The sequence below is a fragment of the Mirounga leonina genome, unplaced genomic scaffold, assembly GCF_011800145.1.
Source record: "Mirounga leonina isolate KUSES-001 unplaced genomic scaffold, KU_Mleo_1.0 Mir_91, whole genome shotgun sequence".
Taxonomy (NCBI): domain Eukaryota; kingdom Metazoa; phylum Chordata; class Mammalia; order Carnivora; family Phocidae; genus Mirounga; species Mirounga leonina.
The window spans coordinates 17,934,790-17,945,941 of record NW_023270839.1 but is presented as its reverse complement, the minus strand read 5'-3'; the positions used below and the strand labels follow the sequence as shown (position 1 = coordinate 17,945,941).

The following is an 11,152-nucleotide window of genomic DNA, read 5'->3' as shown; positions in this document are numbered from 1 at the left end:
AATAAAAAATCTTAAAAAAAAAAAAGAACTAGGAATACTAGGACAGGTCTCTTAATGTACAGGTCTTTTCAAATCCCCATTCTTGCCTCCCTTTCCAGGAGAGCAAAAAGAACAGCTTTTGAACCTCCTGTGGGAGACAATGGCAAGACAACATTTTGGGGCCTCTTCCATTTGCTAAATGAATACACTTATGTGGATATGTCTGAGAAGTCTTTGGGGCTATAATCTGGGATTATTAGTACCCCCAGATACTTGGATGTAGGGAATGTAGGATGTAGACATTGGGATATAGAAGTGGATATTGGAGAGGAGCCTACCATTTCCCACAGTCAAGATTTTAACAGTTAAATCAGCAACTTTCTAGGTGTTGTCCTCAATTTTTGACAAGGAAAGAAGGAAGGAAAAACAAGGAAAAATAAAAATCAGGGATCCTGAGACTTTTTCCAAGAGATTTAGAGATTTGGATTTATGGATTTTTATACTACCAATTGTTTAAGAAATAGGATTATCTCTTTTCTTTAATATTCACTGCCTCCTCCCCTCCCAACACTCTTCCTGCAACAACTCAAGAATGTGTTTTCAACCATCTTTGTACAGGCTGAGATGAAAGACTGGCTTGGAATTCAGAGAAAGGATCCTGGGCCTGGTGTCACTTGATGTGGCTGCAAAAAAAGACAAAATTAGCTCTCTTGGGTGACCTTCCCAGAGCTCCTGGCATATCTTGGCTCAGTCCGTAAACTCCTTCTGGGGCAAGGACAGTGGGTGGCCCAGAACAGCATCAGCAAATAGGTAATTACTACGTGCTTTGATGATGATGATGAAGATAATATTTGGGGTTTTAGAAAATACTCAAATGGAGAACTGTCCTTGGTGATCCTCTCCAGCTAGGCTCTCCAGCATCCCAAATCCCTTTAGCGGAGTATAGGGAAGGTGTTTAAGGTCTGCCTCCAGGCCTCATCTAGAGGAAGCTCTTCCCTGGGAGTACAGTAAATTCCTGCTTGATGTGTACATGCTTGAGTTTATTTTCTGTCTCTTTATGATCTATATATTTTTTTAAGATTTTTTTTTTTGGAAGTAATCTCTAAGTAACCCAACATGGGGCTTGAACTTACATCCCTGAGATCAAGAGTTGAAGGCTCGGGGCGCCTGGGTGGCTCAGTCGTTAAGCGTCTGCCTTCGGCTCAGGTCATGATCCCAGGATCCTGGGATCAAGTCCCACATCGGGCTCCCGGCTCAGCGGGGAGCCTGCTTCTCCCTCTCCCTCTCCCCCTGCTTGTGTTCCCTCTCTCGCTGTGTCTCTCTCTGTCAAATAAATAAATAAAATCTTAAAAAAAAAAAAAAAAGAGTTGAAGGCTCTAGGGACCGAGGCAGCCAGGTGCCCCCATGATCTATATGTTTTTTAAAAATCATTCTTTAATTAAGAGCATTATTATCCAGACTTTCATACTCGTGCAAACATATACCTAGTTTTTTATTTTGAACAAAGGTTTAATTTGAACAGGCTGTATTATGTGTGTTGCAACTTGCTTCTTCCTCCTAACAATAAATCCTGGATAGCTTTCTCCGCCAAGATACCTAAATCTGCCTCATTTGGGCGATTCTTTGTCCTTGTACCTGCATGATTCTCTGAGCGCCAGTTTTCCTTTGGCCTCTCTTCCTCCCGGCGTTTGTGATTGCCTGGCCTCATGGGGTGCACTGCGGAGGGAGGCGCGGCCGGAGGCCCAGCGGGTGGGCGGGGTCCGAGGCCGCTCGGGACATGCAGATGAGGTGGGCGTGGCCCCCACTTATACCCGGGGTTAGCGGCGGGCTGGCGCGCCGGGCCTTGGCGGACTGAGAGGCAGCCTGCGGAACCTGCTTCCCGGAGCACAGCGGAGCCTGGTCCCGGGCTGCCCCCGGAGCGGGCCATGCCCCCGCGGGAGCTGAGCGAGGCCGAGTCGTCCCCGCTCCGGGCCCCGACCCCTCCGCCGCGGCGGGGCAGCGCGCCCCCGGAGCTGGGCATCAAGTGCGTGCTGGTGGGCGACGGCGCCGTGGGCAAGAGCAGCCTCATCGTCAGCTACACCTGCAATGGGTACCCCGCGCGCTACCGGCCCACAGCGCTGGACACCTTCTCCGGTACGTTGAACGGCCCCAGCGGCCGCGTGGCTGGGGGTGGGGTTGTGCACCCGTCGGCTGGGGCTGGCGCGGGGACGGGAGGGCAAGGGAGCCCCCCCGGGAGGGAGGCGGGAGCAGGCCCCGAGGTGGCGCTGGTGAGGTCCGGTGGGGCCCACGACGCTCTTCCTAACTCGCTGTCCCCCCACGCCCTGACCCTGCAGTGCAAGTCCTGGTGGATGGAGCGCCGGTGCGCATTGAGCTCTGGGACACAGCGGGACAGGTGAGAAACTGGGGGGGCCTCTAATGGTCTGGGAGAAGGTGGGCTGGAGGCTGGGAGGACCCTAGATGGATAAGGAATGGAGAAGGTCTTGGGCCCTTCCGAGTCTCAGGTCTGCAACCGCAGGTGACAATCAGATTCCCATTACTTGTGGCAGGGAATAACCCTACTAATGATCAGGCCTTCTCATCCTAGGAAGATTTTGACCGCCTTCGCTCCCTCTGCTACCCGGATACCGATGTCTTCCTGGCTTGCTTCAGCGTGGTGCAGCCCAGCTCTTTCCAGAACATCACAGAGAAATGGCTGCCTGAGATCCGCACTCACAACCCGCAGGCACCCGTGCTGCTGGTGGGTACCCAGGCCGACCTGAGGGACGATGTCAATGTACTGATTCAGCTGGACCAGGGGGGCCGGGAGGGCCCGGTGCCCCAACCCCAGGCTCAGGGTCTAGCCGAGAAAATCCGAGCCTCCTGCTACCTGGAGTGCTCTGCCTTGACGCAGAAGAACTTGAAAGAGGTGTTTGACTCGGCTATTCTCAGTGCCATTGAACACAAAGCCCGGCTGGAGAAGAAACTGAATGCCAAAGGTGTGCGTACCCTTTCCCGCTGCCGCTGGAAGAAGTTCTTTTGCTTTGTTTGAACAGCCATGGCAGCTAGGGAGCAGTAGGCCTAAGACCACAGACTTCTGGAAACTGGAGCCTTTGAGGGGGACACTGGCAGGGCCAGGCCGCCCCATGGGACTCAGTTCCCATCTGAACACTGTGAGGACACAGGCCTCTAACAGCCCACTCTCATATGCGAGGGGCTCTGATTTGGATCTCTGGTCAAGGCTCACAGAGAAATCCCAGCACTTGGATTTTCGTGGGGTGGTCCTAACAGTGCCAGCCACCTCCAAGTAGTTAGGGATCCAATTCCCAGTTTCTTACCATGAGCCCTCAGGTCAGCCTGGCTGAATTAGGACCCCTTGTGGTGGTCCCCACCTTGGCACAGGGTGGGGGAGGAAGAGCCAGGCATTTTGGAGGGCAGGAGGGTGTCCAGCCCTGATTTGGAGAGAAGTTCGGGATGGACTGGATAAGACAGAGGTCAAGGAGAGACTGAGAGGGAGCAGAAAGTGAGGCCTTGGAGCCTTGGGACAGGAGGCAGGCTGGTGAGGAGGCAGGTCAGAAGGCTAGGTTTGGAAGGAGGAAGAGCAAGGAGAGCAGGAAAGTGGTGCCGCTGAGGAGCAAGGCTGACACGGGGGCTGCCCTCTGCCCCCAGGGCCCGGGAGGGCGGGGCTGGTCCCTGGGAAGAACTGGGGCTCAGAGCTCCCTAGGCACTGCCCAAACTAGCTGGGCCAGGAGCAGGGCAGGAAGCGAGAGGCAAGCCCCCCCCCGCCGGAGGAGGGGGAGGAGGGGGAGGAGCCGCGACCTAGAGCCTGGAGGAAGAAGGGGCTGGGGTCACCTTTCTCCAAGGCCACAGCCTAGAAGGTAGAGCAGTGCAGAATCTACAAATAAAACCTTAAGTTTCTGAAGCTGCTGTCTCTGTGTCATTTCCTGGAGCTGTCTGCCCATTGCCCTCTAAGAACCCTCTTCAAGGCCCAGCAGCCAGGATAGGTAGGTTGGGCACTGAAGGACTGAGGCCAGACTGACAGGTGGGGGCTGGACTAGATGAGATGAGACAGTGTGCTGGGAACTGGACTTGGGGGGGGGCAGGTCTGGGGCACCCCGCTTGGAGCTTAGCCGGTTCCCAGGAGAGCTAGCGTGGGAAGCAGCCTAGGAACGGGTTTCCCCAGGTGTCAGCGCCAGAGCTGCTTTCCCATGACCTCACCAGGTGGGTGTTGCCCCGCCCCTCTTTCTAGAGCACCTTGCTCAGCACTGGGGCTCTGGGGCGATGCTGGGCCCTCTGAACCTTCCTGCTCTGATCTAACTGTCCACAGGGTCTTGTGGGGTGGGGGGGCACCTGGTGTGGAGCCCAAGCATGAAGGGACCCCGTACAGCCTAAACCTCAACCACTGGCCAAACTCCTGGGTCAAGTTGGTTGGACCTCATGTTTGGTCTTGGCATTCAAAGTCCACATAAGGACCAACCAAAGGTCAAGGTGCCGGTTGTCAATAATTTAAATAGAAGTTTGGTCCCAGAAATCCTGTGGAGTGAGGATTTGTTGGGTAACGACTTGGAGAGCAACAGGGATCCAGAGAACATTCCCTGGAATTGGAGCTGGAAGGAACTTTAAAGGGCACCTTGGGGGAAAAACACACTTTATTTTACCCATAAGGAAAGTGAGCCCCAGAGAAAAAAGGTAATATCTCAAGTGAGGTATTATTACCAAGTAGCTGTAAGAGCACTTTGTGAACTCTAGAGTTCTGTATATACGTGGGTAAATGTAATTCTTTTGGAGAGGTATTTCTAAGGCACACCTGGGACAGCTGCTAGGCAACTGCTGGGCCAGGTGAATGCAAACCCTGTCCCAGCCCAGCTGCCTCTCCAGGAAGTAACAGCTGCCTGGGTATGAGAAAGAGCAGGGCTGAGGGACAGAAATCCTAGCCAAGCGAAACCTGAGATAATCCCCAAATTTAGTTTTAGCCAAGACTGTCCAGCTCCTGTCCCACCAGGGCCTGTCCCCTAGAGCTCCAGCCATGTCGTCTCCCTTTGTTCCCTTGCCCCTGAGGTGGAGGGGCTGGAGCCGCACCATTGCAGCCAGGGCCCGGGGGATCTCCCATCCCAGCTCCATGACCTCTTTTACCTCAACCCAGCCCAACACACTACCCACCCACCCCGGGGGAGCAGAGACCTGGGTTCAAGTTCAGACTCTGACATCAACCATGACCTTAGGCAAATCATTTCCCTTCGGTCTGCCTCAGTTTCCTCATTTGCAAAACAAAAGACTCAGGATTCTGGATTAGAGGTTGTCAAACTGCTTCAGGGGGCCTTAGAGGTCCTATGAGAAGGGGACGGAAGTCTAAAGGTCATCTCTGAGGCTCCCCACCTCCTGCTTCTTCCCTGATTCTCTGGTGGCCCCAGCACATCCGTGTCCCTATGTCTCCTCTTCTGCTGGGTCACCAAGCCTGGTCAGCACCTCTCTCAGCCTTGCCCTCCCCATCCCTGCCCCTGCTGTGCTCCATCCACTTCCCCCGGGACTGCTGCCTTCCCCCTCTGGCATCTCTCCGACTCAGGACTGTTAACAGCTCTCTGGGCCAGTGGTGAACTCCCAGGCCCTCATTTTAACATTCAAGTCCTTCTCAAATCCCACATCAAACTGGACCAAGCCAGCTGGTTCCAGTGATCCCACTCCCTGATCCCTGATTATTTTTGACTTCTGACTCCCAAGTCTTTGCTTTTGCCAAATCCTCTAGTTTGCAAAGTGCCCCCCCGGCCCCCGCCACCCATGCCCTGTTTCTCTTCTAACCATCTTTCAGTACTCCCCTTTTCCAGAAAGTGTCTCTTACTTGTATTAGCGTCCACACTGCTCTCTTGGTACTTGGAGGGCACTCTGCATTTGGTCACTTACTCAGATTGCATCTCCCCAGCGAAGTAGAAAGTCCTTTTCATGCCCCTGTGCTCCTGCAGGGGCTTGGGCTCAGGCAATATTTGTAGCTGGCCCTTAATTGCTTAAGATAAAAATCCAACCAGTGAGCCCTGGAGGGGACCCTGAGGGTCAAGTTCAGCTCCAGATATGTGCCACGGAAGCCTGGAGATAGGCCTAAGAGCAATGGCTTGCTGGAACGGCCCTTGGACAGGCAGGGACCAAGCCGATGCAGGACAGGTGGGATTTACCTCTGGTTCCCAACCCACCGACCTGCTCTGCTTCTGTTTCTCTTTATAATATCTATTTTATTTCTTTCCTTCCTTTGCCTTCTTCTCCCCCTCTCTCCATTCTCTCTTTCTCTCTCTTTTTTTTTTTTTTGAAGATTTTACTTCTTTATTTGACAGAGACACAGCGAGAGAGGGAACACAAGCAGGGGGAGTGGGAGAGGGAGAAGCAGTCTTCCCGCTGAGCAGGGAGCTCGATGTGGGGCTGGATCCCAGGACTCTGGGATCATGACCTGAGCCGAAGGCAGACGCTTAATGACTGAGCCACTCAGGTGCCCCCTTTAGCTGATTTTTTAAATGTTTTATTTTTCCCATAATAAATACTCATAGAAAGATTAGAAAATCTGAAGAACTAGAAGATTAAAAATTTAGTAATAGTCTTGACTCCCATAGATAATCAATAGTAACATTTTGATGTACTTCCTTCCCGCCTGTTCTGTGCATATTTTTGAAAATTTTTTTGTGATCATGCTATATATACAATTTTGTATTTTTTGGTTTTTTATTTAAAATTTTATTTTTTTAAAAAGATTTTATTTATTTGAGAGAGAGACAGAGAGCACAAGAGGGAAGAGGATCAGAGGGAGAAGCAGACCCCCCGCTGAGCAGGGAGCCTGATGTGGGACTCGGGACTCCAGGATCATGACCTGAGCTGAAGGCAGTCACTTAACCAACTGAGCCACCCAGGCACCCTCATTTAAAATTTTAACAGGGGTGCCTGGCTGGCTCAGTTGGTAGAACATGCAACCCTTGATCTGCGGATTGTGAGCCCCACGTAGGGTATAGTGATCACTTAAAAAAAAAAAAGAAATCTCTAAGGGGCGCCTGGGTGGCTCAGTCAGTTAATCTGGCTCAGGTTATGATCCCAGGGTCCTGGGATCGAGACCCTCATCCACCTCCACAGTCAGTGGGGAGTTTGCTTGTACCTCTCCTTCTGCCCCTCCCCCTGCTCATGTGCTTTCTCTCTCCCTAAAAGAAATAAATCTTTTTAAAAAAGTAAAATTAGGGTGCCTGGGTGGCTCAGTTGGTTAAGCGACTGCCTTCGGCTCAGGTCATGATCCTGGAGTCCCGGGATCGAGTCCCGCATCGGGCTCCCTGCTCAGCAGGGAGTCTGCTTCTCCTTTTGACCCTCCCCCCTCTCATGTCTCTCTCTATCTCATTCTCTCTCTCAAATAAATAAATAAAACCTTTAAAAAAAAGTAAAATTAAAAAAAAATAAATTTAAAATACTTTAAAAATATTATTAGTATTTTTTTTTAAGATTTTATTAAAAAATCCCCACTCCCCCTGCTTGTGTTCCCTCTCTCGCTGTGTTTCTCTCTGTCAAATAAATAAATAAAATCTTAAAAAAAAAAGATTTTATTTATTTATCCAACAGAGATAGAGACAGTGAGAGAACACAAGCAGGGGGAGTGGGGGAGGGAGAAGCAGGCCTCCCACGGAGCAGGGATCCTGATGTGGGGCTCGATCCCAGGACCCTGGGATCATGACCTGAGCCGAAGGCAGACGCTTAACGACTGAGCCACCCAGGCACCTCTATTAGTAGTATTTTTTATTTTTTTAAAAATATTATTTATTTAGAGAGAAAGAGAGAGAGTGCACATGAGTGGCAGAAGGAGAGAGAATCTCAGGCAGACTCCACGCTGATCTTGGAGCCAGACATGGGGCTCAATCTCACGACCCCAAGATCATGACCTGAGCTGAAATCAAGAGTCGGTTGCTCAACCGATTGAGCCACCCAGACACGTCTATTACTATTTTTTAAGTAGGCTCCATGCCTAATGTGGGCCTGGAACTCATGACTCTGAGACCAAGAGTTGCATGCTCCACTGAATGAGCCAGCCAGGTGCCCTAAAATAAAACTTAACAGTGTTTTTCATGTCATTATAAACTCTGACCAGAGGCTGTAACCATATGTATGTATTTGCTTACTATTTCACCCTGACCATAATTTCTTCAACTAGATCCCAATTTGGGAGCATTGAGGTGGTTTTCCTTTAACTTTTTTTTTTATTATTATAAATGATAACTTTGTCGGCATTTGGTTATTTTTTCCACCACGGGTCGGTGCCCATCTACAGAAAAACAGTTCTTCATCTTTGGTTTGGAGACTGGACCCCATCTAATCCCAAGTGGCTCTTTGGAGAGGGCTTGGGTTTCTGTGTATGTATGACTTGTGTTGGGGGGGGTGGGAATCCTCTTTCCGGCGGAGCATGACTAGCAGATTGTGGGTGGTCAATAAATACTAAATGATGACAAGGTGTAGGTTCATCGTGTATTTGTGTTCACGTACATTTCTCTGTGTCCCTGTTTTTGCTCTCGCATATTGAGAGTGGCTATCGTCCTCGTGCAAAACTCGGAATAATTCCATATATGTGCGAGTCTGTGTGTCTCCGTCTGTCAGTGTGGGCGTCTCTATGCACTATGTGTACAGCTCTGTATGTGTATGTGTATGTACGTGTATGTGCACCCACATGACATCTGCCCTCAACAGCGTATTATACACAAATCTGTGCGTGCGTCTGGGTGTGCACATCCAGGTCGGGCCTTGTTTCTTGGGGGCCGTGTGTCTACGTGTTTGTGCGAGCCGAGGCTCAGTTCTGTGTGGATCTGGGAGGGGGTCTCTCTCCGCGTGCTTCCTCGTGCTGGGCCCGGGCTGGTGTGTGAGTGTGCGAGCACTCGAAGGGGGTGTGTCTCTCTTGCTTTCCGCCTGGGAGCAGAGTGGTGCCCAGGGCGGGGGTGACGCACCCTCCCCGAGCTCCCCCAGTCTCCTGGGAACCAGCTTGGGAGAGTGAGTGAGACCGAAAGCAGACTGCGTCAGGAGCACCAGTCCCTTTTGCAACCAGCCCAGGCCCCAGGGGCTTAGTAACCGCGGCTCTCACAGGTCAGACCGGCCCACTGAGCCTGGCTGCCAGGAATCCGGGCTCCCAGCAGGGCTGCACGTCAGCGCCCTCCCTGGGCCTGGGCCAGATCCGCCGCGGTAAGCACAACTCAGCCAGCCGAGGGGCCACATGAGTCACCCTGTGGCAACAGCAGGGAGTGACTTCCTGGGCAGCGCTGGCTGTCCCCGGGAATCACGGCTTTCTGCCCCAGATTGCGGCAACGCCGAGGCAGCCTTATCTCCTCCATTATCACCTTTCGTTCATGCAACTGAACTTCTCCTTAGCTCCAATTTTCAGGTGAAAAGACCGAAGCACAGAGCCCTCTGACAAAGGTGAAACCCGAGCTGGGCCTTGGACCTGGGTTTCCTGACCCTGGGTCCAGGCCTCTTTCTACTGAGCCACCTAGGGCTCCAGGTTTCTGCACCCCTAGCCCTAGAAATGATTCTCTTAGAGGGCAGAGCTGGGAGTGGTGGTTTCTGGGACAGATTCGGTTGTCCTGGGCTGGGGAGTGGGGCAGAGGGAGACGGGGCTGGAGGTGGAATGTGGGGAGAGATGTCAGCACCGAACCAGGCCTGCCCTCCTTGTGGAACATTTTCAAGACTTTCTTCACCGAACAGAGGATTTGTCCCATAACTGGGATGGATGATCACGAAATTCATTGTCAGGTTCAGGATATTTTTGAGATTGAATGGGAGCTCTATTAATCACCTGTCCTTATGTTCACCCTACTTGTAGCTCCTTTGGAAGGCAGAGCCAGTCATTGTCATCAGCAAGGAGGGCCTCCTTGACCCTCACCTGCACCAATCTGCCTCTCTCCCCAGGTGTCCAAATGTCTCCCTGGTCCCTTGGCAGTGAGGGGCGTTAGGAGAGTCCTTGGGCTCGGAGGTGGCATTGAGGTTCCTTGGGGCCCCTTGAAGCTGGCGGAAAATTAGCCAGCACAAACCCCAGCCAGGGCCACCTGACCCATGATAGCTTCCTCCCTCAGACCTGTGGCCGTATTTGCTGCCTCTGCCCATTTGCTCCCCCTCTCCAGTACCCTGTAGCAGTTGGGGAACAAGCAGAGCCTGTCCCCAGAGCTCTCCCTCAGGGGACAGTGAGATCACTGTCCAGGTGAGACAGGGGACCCTCGGTTCCTGGGGCACCACCCCAACGGGCCATGTGCTCTGCTGACCACTGCATCTCCCATGGGACCTCCTGTTCCAGCCCCATCCCTGACTTGCCAGGCGACTTTGGGCAAATTACTGCCTTCCTCCTTGTCTGAGTTTCTCTCTGTTGTGAAGTGGGGCTAATACTTTCTGCTCCTCCCTGGCTCCCAGGAGACCTGCAAGGATAAGCAAGATAATAGAGGGGAACTGATTTGGAGGAAGCTATTGAGAGCCAAGTAAGAGGTATCAGTGTTGGCCCGTGTTTACATGGGTGTGGACCTTGGGTTCCCAGCATCTTGGGGCTTGGGACTAGCCCTGACAGCTTCTTGGCCCAGCTCCTGGCTCCTTTGTCCCACTTCCAGAGAAAGGACAAAAACCAAAGCCAGGAGTCTGGTCGTCGGGAGAAGATGATGTCAGCGCAAAAAGTTTGGGGCTCAGGAATACTGGCTTAGCTCTGTCCCTAACCACTGGCTGTGTGACCTTGGGCCAATCACTGCCCCTCTCTGGGCCTCAACAACTTGACTCTGACAGCCTCCCTCAGCTCTGCTCTTAGAGACCCCGAGCCTAGAGTCAGGCCAACATCATGGTTTGGGGGATAGAAAGGACCTTGTCATCTAGTCCTTTACTTTCCATAGACTATGATGGACCCCTCTTTGAGGGCCACAGACTCACCCTGGTCAGTCTGATTAACCCAAGTCCTACACTGGTTGCAAAAGGGATCATCTGGGAGAAGGGAAGGGGCTGAGAGAAAATCCGCTAGGAAGACAACCCCAAGTGAGCTAGTGAGTCAGCAGTGTAATCTGTTGTACTCCGTCAGGGTTTGATTCGCCTCTCCCCTCCATGCTTAAAACCTGGCACAGGCCTGTCGTCCTCCCACAGCTGCCTGTGGAAAGGGTGCTGGCTCGTGTCCCCTTCCTCACTACACCTGCCCCCGCCCCCGCCTTCGTCAGGTTTCCATCTGGCTCCTCTC

General features: G+C 52.3%; 1 protein-coding gene across 1 annotated transcript; it reads left to right on the top strand.

The window, feature by feature from the left end:
* The first annotated feature begins 1,543 nt into the window (after positions 1–1,543).
* RHOV (ras homolog family member V) lies at positions 1,544–3,877 on the top strand. Its single transcript, XM_034993575.1, has 3 exons — positions 1,544–2,112; positions 2,313–2,371; positions 2,564–3,877. Exons 1-3 carry the CDS (start codon positions 1,905–1,907, stop codon positions 3,005–3,007), a joined length of 711 nt encoding a protein of 236 aa, XP_034849466.1. The 5' UTR covers positions 1,544–1,904; the 3' UTR covers positions 3,008–3,877.
* Positions 3,878–11,152: the final 7,275 nt, after the last annotated feature.